Source organism: Phascolarctos cinereus, unplaced genomic scaffold, assembly GCF_003287225.1.
Source record: "Phascolarctos cinereus isolate Bilbo 61053 unplaced genomic scaffold, phaCin_HiC Scaffold_4;HRSCAF=312, whole genome shotgun sequence".
Lineage (NCBI taxonomy): Eukaryota > Metazoa > Chordata > Mammalia > Diprotodontia > Phascolarctidae > Phascolarctos > Phascolarctos cinereus.
In genome coordinates, this window is record NW_027555847.1 from 698728268 (window position 1) to 698752205 (window position 23938).

General features: G+C 41.9%; 1 protein-coding gene and 1 pseudogene across 6 annotated transcripts in view; both read left to right on the plus strand.

Moving 5' to 3' along the window:
- Window positions 1–7411: 7411 nt before the first annotated feature.
- Window positions 7412–23938, plus strand: part of TCTN1 (tectonic family member 1) — a 51680-nt gene continuing 35153 nt past the window's right edge. For 4 of the 6 annotated variants that reach the window (XR_013486480.1, XM_078154298.1, XM_020970228.2 and 1 more), the window contains exons 1-3: window positions 7412–7441; window positions 9648–10008; window positions 21298–21418. Coding sequence is in view for 5 of the 6 variants with exons in the window: in XM_078154298.1 (XP_078010424.1) it covers window positions 7427–7441; window positions 9648–10008; window positions 21298–21418 (497 nt within the window). In the remaining variant the exon portion in view is untranslated. Of the gene's footprint in view, window positions 7442–9320; window positions 10009–21297; window positions 21419–23938 lie in introns of those variants that run through there. The other 2 variants (XM_078154301.1, XM_020970229.2) reach the window with 2 other exon arrangements.
- Window positions 14490–20637, plus strand: LOC110196826 (CCR4-NOT transcription complex subunit 7 pseudogene; annotated as a pseudogene).

A 23938-nucleotide genomic window follows, 5' to 3' on the forward strand; every position in this document is an offset into this window, starting at 1 on the left:
CCTCACTTAAATCTAAATCACTCCCAGGTCAAGACATCATCCTGTGATGTCACTGGCTTCCTTTGAAAACGAAGGATAAGGGACAGCTAGGTGGTGCAGTGGATAGAGCACCGGCCCTGAAGTCAGGAGGACCTGAGTTCAGATCCGGCCTCAGACAAAACACTTGACATGTACTAGCTGTGTGACCCTGGGCAAGTCACTTAACCCCGACTGCCTCACTAAAAAAAAAAACAAACAAAAAACCGAAGGATAAACAACAATGTACTGAAAGTATAAGAAACGAATAGAAAAGAAACTTAGACAATCCAGGGCAGGAGGAGAAAGTCTCCCTTCTTTCTCTGATTTTCTGAGTGTGTGTGAGTGTATATTTTCTGCTTGTGTGTGTATAGATATGTAGTGTATACATGTACATTTACATATACACATATATACACAAGATGGAATCAAAGTATGTGCATATATGTATATGCATACATATATATAAAAGCCCTGAGACAGATGTGCATGTATACACTGACACACTTGTATATATCCATTCATGTATACGTGTGTATATATACACATGTACACATGTACACACCTGTATGTGCTGCCCATACTACGTACACATATGTATATGAACTGTTTGTGCCCGACCTGTGGTAGAGCCTTCTGAGCTTTTATCAGCCACAGCTGGAAGCACTGTACCTTGACCCCAACAAAGTGATGTCATTTTGGTCCCCTTCTAGCACGGAGGACAGCCACCACATTTACATGTATGTATACACAAGCACTGGGATAAACAGTATGAAATATACCTTCAGATGCTTATGGGGGGGCCACGGAGCATCAGGACACAGGGAATCTCTCTCTCTCTCTCTCTCTCTATATATATATATCAAGATGTTAGAAAAATCTGAAACAAAAATCTACTACAGTGAGTGAGTGAAGGAAAGTCTTTATTGCACTTCTCGAGGCAGGCACCACGTACTTTAGTAGCATGTAGGCACTGGTTAAGTGGTAAAATCAACTTTTTAAACCATTAGTAAGATCCATACTCCACCCATCAGGGCTACTATTGGTCTAGTTTATCTGAGTTACACCCTTCTTGGACAGCCCATTGCATGTTTGTCCATATTCTGTTAACTCCTCCCACTTCATGGGTCCCATGTTCAAAAATGGTGGCGATCTCCACACTTGGAGTATGTCAGTTCATATTCAATAAGCTTATTAAGCAAGTGCAGTGGAGAAAAGCCTTTGCTTGGTTGAAGCCCGTGCTTGAACCCGGCTGGTTGCAACCAGTTTAGCCTCTAGGGCTCTTTCTTAAGGAATTAGTTGTTTACAGAAAAGTTTGGAGCACTTTCTGATTGGTTGAGGGACTATCCTTAAGATCTTGGAATTTCTTATCCTGCTGTGGAAGCTTAACCCCCTAAAATCTCTCTTACAAAGAGACAGAGAGTAATAGAGAAGCACAGAGAGTGAGAGACAGGACAGAGAGACAGAGTCACGGAGAGAGAGCCAGAGTGCCTTAGTGGGTAGAGAGCTGGCCTGAAAGCCAGGAAGATCTGGGTTCAAGTTTTGCCTCTGATGCATACTGGTTCTGTGATCCTGGGTAAGTCCCTTAACCTCTCAGTGTTCTAGGCAACTGAAGGTGTTTCCTATATGCCAGGCACTGTGCAAAATATTGGCAGCACTTGAACCCAGGTCTCCTAGACTTTCTCCTAGGTCACATTGACCCTCCAGGGGTGAAATAAGTTAAAGCTAAGAACAGAGGCCAATTCAGTTCAATGCAACAAGTACTTATTAAATACTTATATGTTAGGTATTGTGCTAAGACCTGGGAATAAAAAAAAAAAGTAACACAGTCCCTTGCCCTCTGGGAGCTTACTTTCCACTGCTGGAAACAAATCTCTAACTGTGGACCCTGAAGGTATGGAAAATCCAAATACCCAAAAAATGCAAGGGATCCCTGGCACCTCAGTTAAATGTCAAGGGAATTCCTGAGATTGAATTAGATCTTTTTTTGTGAGTATATCTTTCTTTCCAAGACTTTTAAACATTATTTTTTTTTTGGTGTTAATACTTTTATTGTCCTAGACTTCAGGGTTTTATACATGCAAAAATGGATGGAATAGAATGGAACTCAATTCTTTTAAATATATGAAAGAAAATTTTATAAACATTTTAAGATACCTCAAAGCAGTGTATTTTAGAGACCAAGGAGTAATTCAATTCCATTATTTTGCTTTGTTACATACTAAACATTATTCTTTTAACATTCTTTTAAAAATTATTTTAAAGTATTTCATTAAATATTTCCTAATTACATGTTAAAAAAATCTAACAATAGTTTAAAAAATTTTTGAGTTCCAAATTCTCTTTCTCCCTCCAGTCCCTCTGCCACCCATTGAGAAGGCAAGCAATATATCAATTATACATGTGAAATCATGGAAAACATATTTCCATATTAGCTACGTTGCAAAAAAAAAAAGGCAAGAAAAGTGAAAAGTGTCAACCATTACTGTTTGCTCTAAGAAAGACAAAATTAAGCTGCATGTGCATGGTTATTTCTCTCAAAGCTGGTGGAACATGCAAATAGAGACATGCGTGGCAGTTCATTGTGAAAAATGAGCCCAAGGACATATAGACAAAGGGGATCTTATATCTTCAGATATAAGATATATTCATCTATCCCTCCCTTCCTTGCTCAGGATGCCTATGTCAGCCAAAATTACAGTCTCCATATGTGTTAACCACAATATGAGAAAGGAATTTCTTAACTGGATAGATTGTAAATACAATAAGAGAAGAGAATGTCAAGGTGTCAATTGAAATTATAGATCAAGATGTCTGTGTTTCTTTTATCATTAACACGACTATACACACACACACACACACACACACACACAAATATAGCATAACATGTGCCCATAAAATACCAAGATAAGAAAAAGTTCCATTATTCAAGATAGTGTCCAGTTCAAGGTGTCCTGCCCTGGACAGGCTTAAAAAGAAGAATGCTCCTCATCAGCTTTGTCTGGCCTTGTAGTGGCTGACATAGGAAAGGGCATTTTGGGTTCACTCAGAGAGCAAAGCAAAGCATGTCTGTTATGCCAGAGCATACAAAGCATTATGGTAGGTTAAGCTTAGAGTGGGCAAAAATGTCTTTCTCTTGATTGGCCAATCCAGGTTTTAGGCCTTTCTCGGGTCCTGGGGGGCTCAAAATGGTTCACAAAAGCAATATGCTTCAGTCTGCATTCTGGGTTCATCAGTTCTCTCTCTGGAGGTAGATAGCATTTTTCATTATGGGTCCTTTGCAATCGTCTAGGATCATTGTCTTGATCAGAGTGGCTAAGACTAAGTCTTGCACAGTTGATCTTGACTTAATTAGATCTTCAAAGAAATCCTTACAGGGTAAGTTTTGGAACACACATGCATTTACATGGCAGTCCCCCATTCTCTTTGACTGGATGCACTGCCTCGGCAAGGCCACAGGGTGGAGCTGTAGCTGTCATTTTGATCATTTAGCCTAAGCACAGAAATGAAAACTAGTAGTAGAGAATGCTTTGGGATCCTTCTAGATGGGGGGAAAAATGAGTCTTTGCTGTCTTAGTATCTGCTATAAATATTCAGCTGTGGAAGAGCTGCTGTTACTTAGAAGCTGAACTTTTCAGGAAACCAGAAGTGATACCCTCTTGTTCCTTCCAAAAGTAGATCCTGTGAAACTCAGACGATGATAGCGTCGAGTGAGAGGACTGTAAGAAGCATGAAGGTAGAGAAGGCTCCATTTTCTACTGAAAACAGAAAAATACCAAAAATATTGAAAAGTAAAGAGCTTTGATGTTATGGAAACATGGCGGAAACATGGCGGCCCAGTGGATCAAGTGCTGGACCTAGGATCGGGAAGTTGTTATTCAGTTGTGTCCAACTCTCCATGACCCCATTTGGTGTTTTCTTCTTTAGCTCATTTGACAGATGAGGAAACTGAGGCAAACAGGGTGAAGTGACTTGCCCAGAGTCACACAGCTAGCAAGGGTCTGAGGCCAGATTTGAACTCAGGAAGAAGAATTTCCCTGACTCCAGGCTCAGTGCTCTATCCACTGCGCCACCCAGCTGCCCCTCCCAATACTTGTTTAGTTGTTACCCTTTCCCTAATCTCTAAAAAGGGGGTAAAAAATAGCTGTGATGGACTTTGATGACCATTCTCTTCTCTGGGCTTCATCTTCCTCATCACTTGACACAATGATTTCTTAGATCGTTTCATGAATCTATTCATGACATTTTCCCTGAAAGTTCCCAGGCCCCGTTTGGTCCAGATGGCACTCTTAGGTCTTAGAATTGGAAAAGACTCAAAAGATCATGCAATTCAACTCCTTTACATATAGATGAGGAAACAGAAAGGCCCAGAAGAAGGGAAATAACTTGACTAAGATCACACAATATGGAGCACAATAACAGGCTTTAAACCCAAGACCTCAGAGCCATTGCTCTCCTCCTCCCCACGCTTCCTCAGTGGGCTTTCTGGAGACACACCCTTTTGAAGATGGTAGGTATAGATGGCACTCCACGGCTTGAGCTTTAGTCAAGAGGATGAAGGTACTCATCAGGGCTTGTCATGATCTTCTGCACCAGACATTCTAGGCCCACATACTTCCCTAGGCTTGGACAAAGGATGCTCAAAGAATGTGAAATTTATGAGACAGATTTCTGTCTCACAACTCAGGCATTCAGGTTTCACTTCTTCCCCAACTAGGTCCAACTAAGCTCCCTCTCTCCCTTCCCCACCATGCTCCCCAGCCAGCATTCCCATCCAGGACAACAGATGAAGGTACTGATTTTGTCTTGTTAACAGTCTCCTTTTATTTTAGTGGGGCATTGTCTGATTCTGTCTGCTGTTTTTCACTTCCAGGACAGTAGAAGTGACTTTGGTTTAAAATCACATGAGAGTGTAATCTCCTTGGGAGTAGGGATTATTTCATTTTTTTGTAGACACTTAATGCACTCTTGTTGATTGATTGAAATTCTTTGACTGAAATAATTTATTAATATTATGATCAGAAGCAAAAAAATAAAAAGCAAGACGATTCAGTAAAACTGAGGGTGCTTGGTTAACCTTAAATTCATACACACACAAAGAACATCCTGATGTCCACTAGGGCAAGGAAAACTTTCTATCTGTCCCAGTAGCTAGCACAAAGGTCAAAATACAGAAGATAATTAATAAAACCTTGTTTATACTTGTTGTTATGACCTTCCCCCCCCGATTCCTATTAGACTGTAAACTCCACAAGCAGTAACTTAAAATCTAAACTTCCTACTCCCCCAAGTAGTTGACATAGAATTCTGCATAAAGTAAGCATTCAATAAGTAGGATCACTGATTTATGAGATGGAATCATTGAGTCCAACCCCTTCACTTTACAATGAAGTAACCGAGTCCAGAGGGGTTTAGTGGCTTGTCCAGTGACACAGGCAGTGTCACAGAGAACAGTTAAGCCCGGGTCTTGCTGTTCTCCAAACACGGCGTGCACTCTGTCTACCACATGAAGCCCCTTCCTTATATGTAGCTAGGTGACACTGTAGACAAAATTTCTGACCTGGAGTCAAGAAGACCTGAGTTCAAATATGACCTTAGACACTAACTGTGTGAAGCTTGGGCAAGTCACATAACCTCTGTTTGCTTCAGTTTCCTCATCTATAAAATGGAGATTATAATAGCATTCTACCTCACAGGGTTATGGTGAGGAACACATGAGATAACACATATAAAGTGGTTTACAAGCATATATATATATATATATATATATATACACACACACACGTATGAATATACATATATACACACAAACACACGTATAGATGAACTATAGGTATGAAGTGTATGGGATGTTTAGGGGGGACTAGCACCTTTGGTGCGAGGGCTGCTCAGCCCTTTTCAGGGCTGTCCATCTTCACCCAACTTTCTGCTGTGGCCCCAAGAAATTGTAGCATGTACAGTAGCAGTACTCAAAAGTAAAACCCTTTCGGCAGAGGGGCTAAACTATGCTGAGGGGTTTAATTAAGTTAGGGGGATGTCTAACCCAAGCATGTGAAGACTTTCCAACAACCATGAAGGCAGCTGAAGCATGCACTGTGGAGCATTTAGAGCTTGGTCAGGCATCTAAGATGCCAGGCTCATCCATACATCATGGGCCATCACCATGTCATCTTGGCTTTTGTCTTGCCACAGGACTTCAATGCCTCTGGAAGAGAGAGTGAGGCTGAGGACTTTGTGAAACTCTGCCTCACTTGAATCCCATTCACACACAAGTGATGTAATTGTTCCATTGAAAAGAAAGGACAAACAACAATGTAGCTACATAATATAATGTACTAATTTATGTGGCCATATAAATGCCAGCTGTTACGATGATGATATTGTATCTGTTTGTTGTTATTCCCTGAATACTTTTAGCTTCATGAAGGTAGGATCTATAGCTTATCTAAAATTTCTATGTCATCTAACAGCAGGTGCCACTGTGTCTAATGCACTGGACCTAGCTAGTCAGGAAGACCTGAATTCAAATCCTGCCTCAGACACTTAGTAGCTGTGGGCAAGTCACTTAATCCCCATTTGTCTCAGTTTCCTTATGTGTAAAATGGGTATAATAGCAGTACTTCTCTCATAGGAGAACTAAATGAGTTAACACATGTAAAATGGTCTGCAAACCCTCAAGGATAAACTCAGTGATAAGCATTATTATAACAATTAAGAATCACTTTGGTTTTTGTTATTTCTAGCACGGGCAGGGCCTGGCACACAGGCTTGCTGCTTGACTGAGAGAGTTCTGCACACAGCAGGGACTTAACAGATGCTCTGGCTGCTAGATCTGTGAGCTGAGGTCTCACTGCCTCCCTCTGCACGCAGCAGGGGCTTAATAGATGCTCCGGCATCAGCTTCTGTATCTGCACGCAGGGGTCTCACCCCCTGGGCCTCAGCTCCTCCTCAGCCCCAGTCTCCCTCCCTCCCCACACACAGAGTGCTCTGGGTGCACACAGCAGGCGCTTAATAAGTGTAGCTGTCAGCAGGGGCTCGTGAGCTGGCTGGGCCTCAGGGCAGGCCGCACCTCCCTCTGGGAGCCTCGGGGCCAGAGTCAGGAGTGACGGAGAAGTGGCCTCTCGATCGTAGCCATGGCTGGGCCGAGCTCGGGAAGACGAGCAGAAGCAACACGAGCCCCCATCACCCCACTGAAGGCCTTAGAGTGACCTCCAAGCCGGAAACACGCGTTGTCTGGGCGACCGCGGCGCGCTGAGCGCGGGGCATGACGGGAGGAGGCGGGCTAGGGAAAGGGAGAGGGGCGGGGCAGGCTGGGAGAGGCGGAACGGGAGGGGCGGGGCTAAGCCAGCCGGAGGAAGGGGCGGGGATTGACGTCAGGGACAAGAGCCCGGGGTTCAGACCTGGGGGGAGGATGACGTCGGGAGAAGTGAGTCACCTCTGAGGACGCGAGGGGACCGCAGTGGGGGGCGCAGAGCGAGGGTACTCTAGGGAGGAGGATGGCGTCAGGGGAGCCGAACGACGTTTACCAAGGGGAGGAGATTGACGTCAGGGCAGCCTAGCGAGGTTGGGGAACTGGAGAGGGATGACGTCAGGGGCTCAGAGGTCTTCTCTCCCCTACTCAGGTACCCCCGCCTGGGGACAGAGAGGGAGATTAACGTTAGGGGCACAGAGCAAATCTAGGAAGTTGGAAGGGATGACGTCGGGTGTTCAGAATAAAGACTGAAAGATGACATCGGGGCTTAGAGGGGAGTGAGAAGCACCTTGGATTAAGTTAAAGGAACTGGGTTCTAATATTGGTTCTGCTACTTACTGCACTTGAGACCTTGAACAAGTTACTCAGCCTCTCTGACCCTCTGTTTCATTATCTTGACAAAACCCCTGCTTCATTTTGTGCTCCAAAGCCAGATTTCCTGTTATTCTGCAGCAATACTTCCCACTCCTGCCTTTTATGATGATGCTTCTAGAGCTGAAAGTGATCTTAAAGATGCAACACCCTCTTTTATGTATGGGGAAACTGAAGCCCCAGAGAAGTCATATTCCCTTAGCTCAAGGTCACACAGGCAGGAAGTAGCAGATCTGGGATTCAATCTGAGGGTCCTTCCCAGCAGCAGAACAAGTCTCTTGACTCTCAGACCAGTGTTCTTCCTTCTCTCTCCCACTCCTTCCTCCATGAACCCCCAAATCCGCATCCTTGTCTCCCTGCCTTCATCCTCCTTCCCTTGGCTCTCCTGACACCATCATCCTTCCTTTTCCAAGACTGCTGTGTCCCCAGGCCTTTGTCCATCTTCCTAAGTTAGCTCTGCTCCTTCGAAGTCATCCTCTTCCAGATCCCAAGTCTTCTTTCCTCTGCACCCCTGACTCATTTTCCTCCCTAAGCTGTGCTCTGAGCCCTGAATGTCAATGGCCTCCATTTCCCTAACCTTGCTCAGCAAATCTTCCTCTCACTTTCGCATCAATCTCTTCCCCTTCCCTAGGCTCTCTCTGTATCCCTGACTTATCTTCCAGTTCCCTAACCCAGCTCTCCATCCCTGATGTCAAACTCTTCCCTTTCCCCAGGTGTTCATGACACCATCTGCTTCCCTTCCCTAACCTCACTTTGATGCTACCCTCTGTACCCTGGACGTGAATCCCAGGTCACTGCCTGACATCAATCTGTCCTGGTTCCCTAGGCTCACTCTGTGCTTCTGAAGTCAGTCTCTTCTAATCTCTCAACGTCTCCTTTAGCCTTGACACCATTAGACTCTGAGTTCCATAGATTTGTTCTGTGCCCATGATGTCATGCTCTTCCTTGCCTTAATTTTACTCTGAGCCCCTGTTGTCATCCCTTTCCAATTCCCTGGATTTGCTTTATGCCCCTCTCCTTCCTTAGGTCTTGTCTCTGACATCAATCTCTGCCAGTTCTCTAACTTTGGTCTGCGCCGGTGACCACGCTAGACTTTATTCTGCACCTCTGACGTCATCTCCTTTCAATTACTCAGACTTGCTCTCTGCTCCTGACAGTCTCCACAAGGGAAAATTTCAGGCAGGGCTGGGGTGGGGGATTCTAAGCTCCTGCGTTTTCTTCTATTCTTTATCCTGAGCCCCCGCTGTCATCCTTTCCAGTTCCCTAAGCGACATTAATCTTTCTCCATTCCTGGGGTAGGGGTGTGTGTGTGTGTGTGTAAGGGGAGTGGGTGAAGTGGGGTGGTTCTAAGCCCCTGACGTCATCTTTCAGTTTTTATTCTGAGCACCCGACGTCGTCCCTTCCAATTCCCCAGATCTGTGTCCCTAACATTATTCTTCCTCTCTTTCCCCGGGCGGGGTACGGTGAGTGGGGGAGGGGAGGGCTCTGAGCCCCCGACATCATCCCCTTCCAGTTCGCTAACCTCGCTAGGCTTCGTGGACGTCAATCTCCGCCCCTTCCCTAGACTTGCTTGGCACCCCAGATCCCAAACTCCTCCCTAGAGTACCCTCCCTCTGCGCCCCCCACTGCGGCCTCCCGGCGTCCTCAGACTGGGCTCACTTCTCCGGAAGTGAGGTCTGAACCCGAGGCTCCGGTCCATGGCGTCAATCCCCGCCCCTTCCTCGGGCTGGCTTAGCCCCGCCCCCCTTTCGCCTCTCCCGACTTGCTCCGCCTCTCTCCCTTTCCCCAGCCAGCCTCTTCTCGTGATGCCCCGCGCTCGGCCAAGGCCGTTGCCCCGGCGACGCGCGTTTCCGGCGTGATGGCCGGTCTGTGGCCTGAGATGGGATGGTGGTGTCTCCTGATGCTGCTGCTGGTCTTCCTGGGCCCGGGGGCAGCGCAGAGTCTCGACTCCGAACTCCGACCTCGGGCCCACACCGAGTCCACTCAAGGCCCCGATCCCGGGCCCACCCCGCGCTTCGGGGACCATCGGCCCGTGACCGAGGTCCGCGGACCCGCTGGGGCCACTTCTCCTCAGTCGCCCCTGACTCTGGCCCCGAGGTTCGCAGAGGAGGAGGTGCAGCCTGCTCTGAGGCCCAGCCCGGTCACGGACGGTGGGTACAGAGGAGGCAGGGGCAGGTCAGCGAGCTGGCGCGGCCCAGGCCCCGACAGCCGCAGTTATCGGGCGCTTGCTGTATGCACCGAGTGCACTCTGTGTGGGGGAGGGAGGGAGCCTGGTGTCGAGGAGGAACTGAGGCCCAGAGTGCAGATACAGCAACTGATGCTGGAGCATAAATTAAGCCCATGCTGTGTGTAGAGGAAGCCCCCCCCCCAGCTCATAGATACACAACCAGAGCATCTGTTAAGTCCCTGCTGTATGCAGAGCTCTCCCAATCGAGCAGCAAACCTGTGTGCCAGGCCCTGCCTGTGCTAGAGATAACAAAAACCAAAGTGAATCTTTTTTTTTTGGCTAGGCAGTGGAGTTCAGTGACTTGCCAAGGGTCACACAGCTAGTGTTATGTGTCTGAGGCTGTGTGCTCTATTCACTGCGCCACCTAGCTGCCCCCCAAAGTGAATCTTAATAGTTATAATAACATTGATGTTATCCTCCAAGGTTTGTAGGCCATTTTACATGTGTTAACACTCATTTAGTCTTCATAACAACCCTGTGACCACAAAAGTGCTGCTATTATGCCTTTTTATAGATAAGGAAACTGAGACAAGCAGGGATTAAATGACTTGCCCATAGCTACTAAGTGTCCGAGGAAGAATTTAAATTCAGGTCTTCCTGACTCTAGGTCCACACAATGGCACCTATCATTAGAGGACGTGAACATTTTAGGTAAAATATAGGTTCTACCTTCATGAAGTGGGAAGTGTGTTAGGGAATAACAGCGAGCAGATACAATAACATCGCATTAGCTGGCATTTATATGGCTACGTATATGCATTATGTTATTGTTATATAGCTATATTGTTTGTCCCTCATTTTCAAAAAGGACCAGTGACATCGAGACTCATGTGAATTGTGCGTGAGTTAGCCTCACTCTTACCGAGTCATCCAAGTCTAGTGGCAAGACAGAAGTCACAACAACTGGCAGTGGTGACCCTGGTGTCATCCTGAGCAAGCTCTAGTTTATTTCTGCCTACCCATTCTGCTGTGGAAAGCCTTCATCTGCGTGAGGTAGACGTCCCCCTAACTCACTTTGAGGCCTGTCAGGTACCCTCAATCTGGTCTAGCCTGTGTGCCGAGATGGTTTACCCCGAAGTGGAAAGCTCTCACACCAGAGATGCTAATCCTCCACGAACACCCCATACTTTCCATATAGCTACATAGTATATATTAAAGTTTGCAAAGCACTTTTTTATGTGTTATATGTGTTATCTTGTTTGATCCTCACCACAACCCTGTGCCATTATAATCTGACAGCTGAGGCAAACGGAGGTTACATGACTTGCCCAGAGTTCACAGAGCTAGTAAGTATCTCAATTCAGATTTGAACTCAGGGCTTCCTGACTCCAGGTCAGGAATTTTATCTACATATAAGGAAGGGCCTTCATGTGGACAGAGTGCATGCTGTGTTTGAAGACAGCAAGACCTGCCAGTTCTCTGTGACACTGCCTGTGTCACTGGACAAGCCACTAAATCCCTCTAGGACTCGATTACTTCATTGTAAAATGAAGCGGTTGGACTCAATGATCCCTAAGGTCCCTTCCATCTCTAAAGCAGTGATCTTACCTACTGAATGCTTACTTTATGTAGAATTCAGCCTCAGGTACTGGGGAGGTGGGAAGTTTAGATTTTTAACTACTGTTTGTTCTCTCATGGAGTATATAGTCTAATAGGAATCAGAAAAAAAATAACAAAATATATAATATAAACAAGGTTTTTATTAAGTATCTGCTGTATGTTGACCTTTGTGCTAGTTGCTGGGAGAGATTGAAAGCTTGGATGAGACATGCATTTCTTGCCCTAGTGGACAATGCTGTGTGTACCATGTGCACTGTCTGTATGGGGGAAGGAGAGACAGAGACAGAGAGACTGGTGCTGAGGAGGAACTGAGGCCCACTGGGTGAGATCCTAGCATGCAGATACAGCAATTGATGCCACAGTATCAATTAAGTCCTGCTGTGTGTAGAGGAAAGCACTGGGTCTATGGAAAGAAGAGGTGACACCCCAGCTCATAGATAGAGCAATGGTGGGGGGGGATGTTTGAATTTAAGGTTAACTAGTGCTCTCAGAGTTTTGTTGAATGGTCTCTTGTTTCTGATCATAATAATCATTAGCAAATTATTTCAGTCAAAGAATTTCAGTTAATCAACAAGAATGTATTAAGTGTCTACAAAAAAATGAAACAGTCCCTACTTTGAAGGAGATTACATTCTCATCTGATTTTAAACCAAGTCACTTATACCATTCTGGCAATCGAATGCAGAATCAGACAGTTTGCCACTAAAATAAAAAGAGACTATTAACATTACAAAATCAACATCCTCATATGTTAACCTAGATGGGTACACTGGGTGGCATGTGAGAAGACAAGGGGATGGAGCTATGTTGGACCTAGTTGGAGAAGGAACCTGAATGCCTGAATTGTGAGGCAGAAGTCTGTTTTCTTTGAACATTCTTTGTCCAAACCTCAGGAAATGTGTGGGCTTAGAATGCCGAGTGCAGAAGATCATGACAAGCCCTGCTAAGCCCCTTTATCCTCCTGGTAAAACTCAGGCCTGGAGTTCCATCTAAATCTACCACCTTCAGAATGGTGTGTCTCCAGAAAGCCAACTGAGGAAATGTGGGGAGGAGGAGAGAGTAATGGTTCTGAGGTCTTGGGTTTAAAACCTATTAATTATTGTGCTCCATATTGTGTGATCTTAATCAAGTAATTTCTCTTCTTCTGGGCCTTTCAGTTTCCTCGTCTGTAAATAAGGGGATTAAACTGGATAATCTCTTGACTGTCTTCCAATTGTAAGATCTGAGAGTGCCGTCTGAATCATACAGGGCCTGGGAACTTTCAGGGAACGTTTCATGAATAAATTCAGAATGTTAGAGGCCGAAAGGACTGATGATGGGGAGGATGAAGCAGAGAAGGGAATGGCCATCAAAGTCCATCATTGTTATTGGACCGTTTATAACAATAGCCCAGTGAGAATAATAGTCCCAGGGTTTTTCCCCCATTTTAGAGATTAGGAAAACATGACTCAGAAAGGTTAATGACATATCCACAGTTATGTAGCTAGAAAAAAGGACAGGTTCTAACCAAAATCTGACTCCAAGGTCATTGCTTTTTAAAAAATAGATCTTATTTATTCTTGACAAAGGTAATAATACGTATATTTCAAGATATGTGGGAGTGGAGCCAAGATGGTGGAGAAAAGGCAGTGATTTACCTGAGCTAAGTTGAAATACAGAATCAAAAACTTAAGGAAGAAAATAATCCCTTGAAAACAAGAATTGGGCAAAGGGAAGCTAATGAATATACTAAGACACAAAGAAATAATAAAATAAAAGAATGGAAAAATGGAAGAGAATATAGAACATCTTATCAGAAAAACAATTGATCTGGAGAATAGATCAAGAAGAAATAATATAAGAGTAGTCGGACTGCCTGAACATTATGATAAAAAAAAGAATCTTGATACAATATTACAAGAAATTATGAGGGGTAGCTAGGTGGTGCAGTGGATAGAGCACCAGCCCTGAAGTCAGGAGGACCTGAGTTTAAATCCAGCCTCAGACACTTGACGCTTATTAGCTGTGTGACCTTGGGTGAGTCACTTAACTTCGTTGCCTAGCCCCTCCCAAAAAATTATCATGGAAAATTTCCCTGAAGTTTTAGAACAAGCAGAAATAGAAAAAAAAACCCCGCCCATCACCACCTGAAAGAGATCCCAGAAGGAGAACTTACAGGACTATCATAGCCAAGTTTCAAAGCTCCCAGGTTAAGGAGAAAATATTGGAAGCAACAAGAAAAAAACAATTTAAACATCATGGAGCCACAATAAGGATTACACAAGACCTAGCATCTACTACATTGAAGGACTGTAGGTCTTGGAATACTATATTTTGTGGAGCAAAAGAGCTAAGAGTTATAACCAAATGTAACTTATCCAGCAAATTTAAGTATGATCTTGAATGAAAAAAAAAGGACATTTAACAAACTAAAGATGTTTAAGTGTTTGTGATAAAAACAGTAGAACTTAAGGGAAAATTCAACATACAGTATCCTGGAGAAATATAAAGTAATTGTTAAGGACCAAATATAAGGGCTCAGTAAGGTAAAATCATTTATTTCTTATATATGTAAATATTATCAGTTATGTCGTGATTATCATTTTTATTTGGGTGGTTTGAAAGGAAGGTTTGGCAGAGCTTAGTGTAATGGAATGGTTCTAAAAAAACTGTAAGGAGAGAGAAAAAGGAACAATTACCTCATGCAAATAAGGCAAAAAAGGAAAAATTGATACAGAAGAAGATAATGGGGGGAGGGTGCTAGAACTTTACTTTCATTGGGAATGGGTTAGAGAGGGAACAAATACACATGTATGTGTATATATATATATATATGTATGTATATATATATATATATATATATGTATGTATATATGTATGTATGTATATACGCACACCCCTAGAATGGTATGGAGTCTTCTAAATTCAGAAAGAAATAAGAGGGCAAGGGAATAGGGTGGGGGGAGAGGATAAGGTAAGGATTCTTAGAGGGGCGAGTAGGTTAAAGAATAGGAAGGCAGGATATCAGGTAGAAGTAAAGCAGGAGTAAGGAGGGGGAAGAATAGGGTGAAAAGGATAGTGAGGACAAATAGGAAGGAGGAAAATATACAAGAAGTGATTATAGCTTAGAATGTGAATGGGATGAATTTACCCATAAAATGGAAACTGACAGCAGATTAAAAATTTGAATTAACAATATGTTGATTTCAGGAAATGCTATAAAAATAAGGAATACACACAAACATAAAATAAAGGTCAGGAGTAGAATTTGTTATAGTAAAAAGGCAGGGGTAATAAATTATGATTTCAGACAAAAATAAAGCTAAAATTATTTGCTCAAAAGAGAAAAAAAACAGACACAGGAATTATACAAATATGAACAAGACACTTTTTATACAAATAAAGTTAGATTTAAATAATTGAAGTAATAATTATTGTTCACAGGTAGGTAAAGCCAGTATGAAAAAATGACAGTTTTACCTAACTCATCTATTTATGTAATACCATCTTAATTAAATTACTAAAAAATTATCTTTCCAGGTTAGAAAAAAATAATAAAAAAATTTATTTAGAAGAACAAAAGATCAGGAACTTCGAAGAAACTAGGGGAAAAAAGATATAAAGGAAGCAGATCTAGTAGTATCAGACCTTAAACTGTATTACAAGGTGAGAGCATTGTTGAAGTATAAAATGGACAATTTTGATTACTTTAAATTAAAATTTTCTTGTATAAATAAAACCTACACAGCCAAGAATAAGAGGAATGCCCAAAATTGGGGGAAAACTTTTATAGACAGTCTCTCAGATAGAATGGGATTGGGTTGGAGTATTGTTGTGATGTAGGAAATGATGAGCTGGTTGATTTAGAAAAACATGGAAAGACTTGTACTTATGAAAGATGCTATCTACCTTCAGAGAAACAGATGATAAGTAGAAATAAGCATAGTATGGTATTACGTATATGTGTATGAGTGTGTATGTATATGTGTATGTTTATAGATATCTCTATATTTATATTACATATGTATGTTTGTGTATATATAGATATGTGTATGTGTATATTTTTTTCTTTTTCTTTTTTTTTTTTTAGGCAATTGGGGTTAAGTGACTTGCCCAGGGTCACACAGCTAGTAAGTGTGAAGTGTTTGGTCTGAGGCCGGATTTGAACTCAGGTCCTCCTGACTTCAGGGCCGGTGCTCTATCCACTGCGCCACCTAGCTGCCCCCTGTGTATATGTATATTGTGTGTGTGTGTGTGTGTGTGTGTGTGTGTGTGTGTGTGTACCTGTGCTTAATTGTAGCCTTCTTTGCAGAGCTGAGAGGGAGGGAAAAAATAAAGTAAAAAGTGCACAACAGAGAACAAAAGAAAACAAGGATGCAAAGAAAAGCTGGACAGCTTTGAAAAAATGTGTAGTATTATATAGGTTTTCTTGAAATGGAAATTTATTGCTTTATATTGAATCCTCTCTTATGTCCTGCTGTGAACATGGCAATGTTTTTTTTTCTTTTCTTATTTTGTACTTAAGTTTAAAATAAATTTAAAAACTTGGAAAAAAAACACAACTAGGCCAAATGGTAAAAGAAGTACAAAAAGCCAATAAGGAGAAGAATGCCTTAAAAAGCAGAATTGGCCACATAGAAAAAGAGGCACAAAAATTCACTGAAGAAAAAAGTCCTTAAAAAGTAGAATTGGCCAAATGGAAAAGGAGATACAAAAGCTCGCTGAAGAAAATGATTCCTTAAAAATTACGGTTGAACACACATATACAGAAATATTTATAGCAGCTCTTTTTGTGGTGACAAAGAATTGGAAATTGAAGGAATGCCCATCAGTTGGGGAATGGGTAAACAATTTGTGGTATATGAATGTAATGGAATACTGTTGCACTATAAGAAATGATGAGCAGGTAGACTTCAGAAAAACCTGAATTTCCAATTCTTTGCCACCACTAAAAGAGCTGGTATAAATATTTTTGTATACGTAGGTCTTTTTACCTTTGGGATGTAGAACTAGTAGTGATATTGCTTGGTCAAAGGGTATGCATGATTTTATAGTCCTTTGGGCATAGTTCCAAATTTTTCTACAGAATGGTTAAATCAGTGTACAACCATTTTCCTGTTTTGTCATGTTGGCCAATCTGATAGATGTGATGTGGTACCTCAGAGTTGTTTTGATTTGCATTTCTCTAATCAATAGTGATTTAGAGCATTTTTTCAAAAGAATTGGAAATTGAGGGAATGTCCATCAATTGAGGAACAACTGAACAAGTTTTTGCATATGACTGTGTTGGAATATATTGTGCTGTAAGAAATGATGAGCAGGATGCTCTCAGAAAAACCTGAAAAGACTTACATGAACTGATGCAAAGTGAAATGAGAAGAACTGGGAGGACATTGTATAAAGTAACTGCAATATTTTATGGTAATCTACTGTGAATGACTTAGCAATTCTCAGCAATGCAATGATCTAAGACAATTCTGAAGGACATATGATGAAAAATGCTATCCATCTCTAGAGAAAGGACTGATGGAGTCTGAATACAGATTGAAACATGCTTTTTCTTTATTTTTTTGTCTGTGTTTTCTTTCAGAACCTTACTAACATGTAAATATGTTTTGCATGACTATACATGTATAACCTATTAAAAAAACAAAAAGAAAAACCTGAAAAGACTTGTATGGACTGATGCTGAGTGAAGTGAGCAGAACCAGGAGAACATTGTACACAGTAATAACCACGTTGTGTGATGACTAACAGTGATAGACTTAGCTGTTCTCAGCAGTGCAAGGATCTAAGACATCTCCAAAGGTCTCATGATGGACAATGCTATCCATATCCAGGGAAAGAATTATGGAGTTTGAATGCAGATCGAAGCATACTATTTGCTATTTTTTTCTTCTATTTTGTTTCCTCTTTCTGATGTACCTTTTTTCCTTGAAACTTGTGTTATTGAGGTTCTTTTGTGTGTGTGTTGTTTTTCACTCATAGGATGATTTTGGCCATCCCCTAAATTGTCCTCTTGGTTCAACTTATTTCAGTCTGTATTTCTCAGAGTCTCATGGTCATTGCTTATGGCACAATAAAATCCATTACGTTCACTTAGCACCATTCATTTGTTTATACATCTCTAGGTGATGAGGACCTATTTTCTATCTAGGTCTTTGCTACAGCAAAAAGTGTCACTGTGATATTCTTGTGCATATGGGTTCTTTCTGTCCTTGACCTCCTTAAGAATATGTGCATAATTGTAATACTCCTGGGTCAAAGGTCATGTGTAGTTTAGTGACTTTTTGCTTATAATCCTACATTGTTTTCCAGAATAGTTGGACTGGTTTATGGCTTCACTGACAGTGCTTTAGTTTGCCCAACCTCCCAACAACCTTTACATCAATTGCTATTTTCTTCATTTGTCATCATTGGCAATCTGATGGGTGTAACTTGGAACCTCTGAATTGTTTTAACTTTAATTTTTCTTCTTATTGGTGATTTGGAATATTTTTTCATATAGATAACGCATCTCTTTGTTCCAAAGAGTTGGACTTCAGTCTGACCTCAGTTTCTTCATTCATCATTATTTTTTAAAAGTTGGATATCCTTACGATAAAGCATAAATTTCACTCCCCAAATAAGGTCTAGTGTGAGCACTGTCTACAGCATTGTAAATGAAGTCAGACACTGAGAGACAATAGAACTGTGGTCAAATGCTATGATTAGTGTTACTCCTGTACTATCAAAAATTAAGAAATGCCCCCCTCATTTCTTTTAACAATATACTGTGGGGGTACTGCGGGCCTGGGCCCGGCGTGGAGGGCGGCCAGGCCGGAAGGTGACCCCTCGTCTCTGTAGGTATGCAAGCAGAGGCTGGATGGCCAGAGGCTGGGCCCCCAGTCCAGGGCACCCCCGCTCAGGTACAAAAATAAAGGATAAGAAAACTTATTTTATAAAATGACTCTTCAATCAAGTATAATACCCTTTGTGTTCCCACTATGCCAGCAGCGACTGTAGATCATAGCCAAAGAATTTGTGAAGTTTGGGCTTGCAACCTGGATGATGAGATGAAGAAAATTCGTCAAGTTATACGGAAGTATAATTATGTTGTGATGGACACTGAGTTTCCAGGTGTCGTTGCAAGACCCATTGGAGAATTCAGAAGTAATGCCGACTCTCAGTACCAGCTGTTGAGGTGTAATGTCAACTTGCTAAAGATAATTCAGCTCGGGTTAATGTTTATGAATGAGCAAGGAGAGTACCCTCCAGGAGCTTCAACATGGCAGTTCAACTTCAAGTTTAATTTAACGGAGGACATCTATGCCCAGGACTCCATAGAGCTCCTAACAACCTTGGGAATCCAGTTTAAAAAGCATGAAGAAGAACGGGTTGAGACAGTATTTTGCAGAGCTTCTCATGACATCGGGCGTCGTGCTGTGTGAGGGGGTCAAGTGGCTTTCGTTTCACAGTGGTTATGACTTTGGCTATTTAATCAAAATCCTGACCAACTCCAACTTGCCTGAAGAAGAGCTGGACTGTTTTGAGATCCTCCGATTGTTCTTCCTGGTCATCTATGATGTCAAGTGCCTCATGAAGAGCTGCAAGAACCTCAAGGGTGGCCTGCAGGAAGTGGCTGAGCAGCTGGAGTTGGAGCGGATAGGACGACAGCACCAGGCAAGATCCGATTCGTTACTGACGGGAATGGCCTTTTTCAAAATGAGAGAAATCCTGATAAGTAGAAGAGTCTTCAGGTTACATTTGGCTGTATAATTAATCCATCTGTTAGCAAGTATGTGTGGCCAAGGGGACCATCCGTGTCATACTCAGTCTTTTGGTAAACATATCTGGTTCGTCTTAGTTTGTATGCCACACCTCTTCCCCCCACTCCCAGATTAACAAGCACTGACTGTAACTTACTGCCCTGTGTCATGTGTGTCCCTTCCAGGATGCAAGAGTTTTAGCTATTTGAGATTGTGGACCATCAATTTTGCACTTTAGAGAGTGACTCAGATCTACCATTTTAGTAGAAGTTTGGGTTTTCCTTGCTGTCAGCCTGAAAGTTGATCATTTGCCATTTTTACACAGCACTCTCTTGTTTTGGACCCACGGAACAGAGTCTATTTACTGTGCTGCACATTGTTGACTTGGCAAAGCTCTCCTGAAAGGGAAGGAGGGGCTCCTGAAGAGTTGAGCCCCCGCTCGCTGTCCCTGGGGCTTCGGAGCCCCGCTCGCCAGGCCTGCTGGGTTTGGGATCGGTCTCTGAATGGGCTTTGGGACTGAAGAAGTGCTTGGCGGCAGCTTCCTGCCTGTGTACCCGAGCTGCCGGCACGCCTTTGCCTCGGTCTGCTTCCTCGCTCGCTTTTACCCCCCTTGCCCTCCGCTGTGACAGTCATATTTACTGAGTCCTTGTTTTGGCGACATAAGTCAGTAAGTCTAAAGAGAGCAAGTCACCTTAGGTATGTCTTATACCAAATTACATTGGAGGAGACGAGATTATGCTTTTGTAGTTGCTACAAAGACAAAAATGATGAAGAGATTTCTTGTAAAACAAGAGAATGACAGGCCAAGTGAGAGTGAATAATACAGTCACCTGAGGAGTGTAATGCTTGTTTATTTTGTGTGTATATCTTTGCAATATATTTTCTCTATATTGACAGAATAACTGAAATACTTTCTTAGCCATGTAGACAGGAACATATGAGCAGGCCAGAGCATGTGAAGGAAGACTTGGGTAATGGGTAACTTAAACGCTGCTCAGAGACGACGATTGACGGCAAGTCATGGTGTGAGTGTGTGACCTGCACTTAACTCAGTCGTATTAGCTGTTTGCCAGATCGGCGTGTTCCTTGTACTTTAACATTCTTTTCTCCTTGAGTTACAACGCTGTCATTTCTTCAGAAAAGTTACTTGCAAAACAGAAGGTATTATTTGTTTTTAAAGCTTTTGTAAATAAAGGCTTCAAAAATGTTTTCTTACAAAAAAAAAAAACAATATACTGTGGGGAAATGTACTTTGTTGTGTTGGGTTTTTTTTTTATGTATTTTTTTTTTTTAAAGTTTTGAGCTCCAAATCCTATCTCTCCCTTTCTTCCCTGCCCCCTCCCTGAATAGTAAGCAATCTGATATAGGTTATATAGTGTGTAGTCATGTGAAACAGGGAATATACTTTGAAGGGGACCATTATTTAGGTGTTGGGAAAGTATCTAATATCAAAACAAAATATATCAATAGATTTTAAAAATTACAGTCTGGTGTAGTCCTGCTCCAACTGGTTAACTTGTAACAGTCAGTTCTCTAAAAACAGCATTAGAATTATTTATATGTAACTTTGGAAGTCATCATATTTTGTTTTAGTGTAAAGTATATGGTAGAAAGTCAGCATGTCATAGTGGGTAGCTGGCTTCAAAGCCAGAATGATTTGGGTTCAAGTTCTGCCTCTGAAACATGCAGGCGTGACCCAGGGCAAGTCCCTGAATCTCTCAGGCTTCTAGCGATGCTTTAAGCCTGTAAGTCCCAGAGAAGGTGCTGACCGGCATTGGTGGAGGGAGTTTTCTCACCTGGGAGTTCTCTCTACCAATGAAATCACAAGTCTGGCCCCTTTCCTAAAGTACATTGTGTGTTAAAATACCTGTGGTCATTACTACCAATATGTGTAACTCTTTGTTGACCTGCTCTGTTTCCTCTAGTTTCTGCACTGTGTGTGTGTGACTTGTTAGTAGAAGAATGTGATGTTAACTGCTGCTGTGATCCTGACTGCACTTCTAAAGATTTCAGTCTTTTCTCAACATGCTCAGTTCGAATTGTCTCGTAAGTTTACAACTTTGTTGAATCTAGTAGTTTCTGATTGACGCTTATCCCTCCAGTGCCCACTCATCCTATGCTTTTTGATAATCTTCAGAGTATTTACTCAATCTCTTAGAGGCTTTTCTTTTGTGCTTTTGCTACTTTCACAATGCTAGTGTATCATTTCTGCTGTTTTTCTGTTGTCTGAAAACTTTGTACCTGGAAGGAAAATCAAAGTCTGTTTTCCTGAATTGGAGATTATTTCAGATCATTTCAAGTCAGCCATTTTATAACATCAGTAGGTTATTCTTATTAACATTTTGTGGGAAAAGAGTGCAGTTTGATTTCATACAGTTTTTACTGATATAACAAAGAATTAAATAGATAGGAAGGCTTTGTTTGGACTTTTATGATAGGTAAATTTCCAAAAATTCTAGCAGTTCACATTGTGCATGAGAACAGTGGAAAACAGCATTCCCAAATGATTAGAATTTGAAAAATCTATCTTAAATTATCTGTGTACAAGGATGTCAAATTTTAAAGCTTTGAAAAAAGAAGCACTTAGAGGATGATAATTGATGCAGATAGTGGGATGATGAGACAAACTTATGATTCTGAGAAAGATCATTTAACTTTACCCTAATAGAAGGCTTAGCAAATGGTAGTTGATAGATGGAATGCTTTTCAAAGTTATTCAGTCTGTTTTCATCAGAGCTCTTTTGCTGACCAAAGGAAAAGTGGGTCTGTTCTGCTAGTATCCCAATGGATTTGTGATCTTCTCCATGTCACTACTCCCTCCAGCAGTGTAGATCACAACCCTTCCCTGCCTATACATCTTGTATGACTCATCCATATGCTGCCTACAATATGTGGATATCAGTGGAGCCTGACAGCTGTTCATTAGTTAGCTCTTTTACTTATTTTCCTGAAAGGGTTAATGGTAAGTATGGGTGAGGCTTCTGTGTAGTCCAGAGGCCTTTGGCCTGTCTTCTCACCCTTAAACCAAATTTTCCAACACATTTTTGTCATCCTTTCCTACATATATGCATTGACGTCATCAGGTAGCAAAATGTATTTTGATTTAATTGGAGAGTTGGTCTTACTGAGTTCTTCTTTAGCCTGGTTGTTGGCCATGCCTGAAATGTTCCTCCTCTTCACCTCCACTTCTTGGAATCCTTGGTTTCTTTCAAGACTTAACTAAAGTAGCACTTTAGTTGAATCCTTTCCTGGTACTTTGAAGTGCTAGTGCCTTCCCTCCAAGGTTACCTTGTGTCTGTTTTGTTTTCCTTGTCTCCCATGTTATAATGCAAGCTTCTGGAGGGTAGGAACTGTTAACCCCTTTGTCTTTCTATCCTTAGAACCTAGCCCCCATCCTAGTCTCTTAAATACTTGTTGATTGATTGATGAGTAGACTTTCTCTTATCATCTTCTGTAACAGAGATGGGAATGGAAGCTACCATCATTTTCATAGTGGTCTTTTTGCAAACATGAGATAACTAAATGTCTTAGGAAATGATATTTCTTGTTGCCTTTAGATGCGTGATAAAGCCAACTCCACCAACTCCTTTATTTTCCTTTCCATGGAAAACTTGTGAACTTCCTATTTATCTGCAACTTTTTTTTGCCTTCTCATTTCATTTATAGCAAGAAAATCAAGATGGTTGCAATATTTGTCCGTCCATTCATTGAACAAGGATCTCATAAGAGTGCCAATGTGTAAATTAATGTTTATGACAGGGTAAAAACTGTGATTCTTAGTTCCCTTATCAGCCACTGTTATTATTTAAGTGGAAAGATTGAGCACCATTTTGTATTTTCCATTTTGATGAGTTGCCTTGGTCAAAGAATTAATCACCAAGTGGCTAATCTACTGGTGATGAGATCTCCCCCTTCCTAAATAGGCTGATCCTTAATAGTAGAATCAGTCTGTGGCTAGGCCATACTCAAAGTGTTTCTAGTTTGGGAGAACCTACCAGAGCTTTTGCTCTCCTGACATAGTCTTTAAGAACTCAAGACTCCTTGTCAGAATGGGACTTTGTCCCATTTTTAGCAATTCTAAAACACGAAACCTCAGATGAGCAGAAAGTTAGGGGGATGGGATGCTATGGTTCATTTTCATTTTCTTGTTAATGGAAAATTAACTGAAAAAGTGTCTGTTACTGTTGCTAAATTAAGATATCTGTTGTTGTTTTTGTTGTATATTTGTGTCTGACTCTTCATGACTCCATAGACCATATCACACCAGGCCCTTTTATTCTCTACTGTCTGCTGAAGTCTGTCCAAATTCATGTTTGTTGTTTCCATGTTACTGTTTATTCATCTTGTTTTCTGCCATCCCCTTTTCCTTTTGCTTTCAATCTTTCCCAATATCAGTGAGTCTCATCTTTTCATTGTGTGGCCAAAGTATTTAAGTTTCAGCCTCAGTGTTTGACCTTGCAGTGAAAAGCCTGAATTAATTTAAGTATTGACTGATTTGACCTTTTTGCCATCCAAGGGATTCTCAGAAGTCTCCAGCACCACAATTCAAAAGTGTCAATTTGGCGG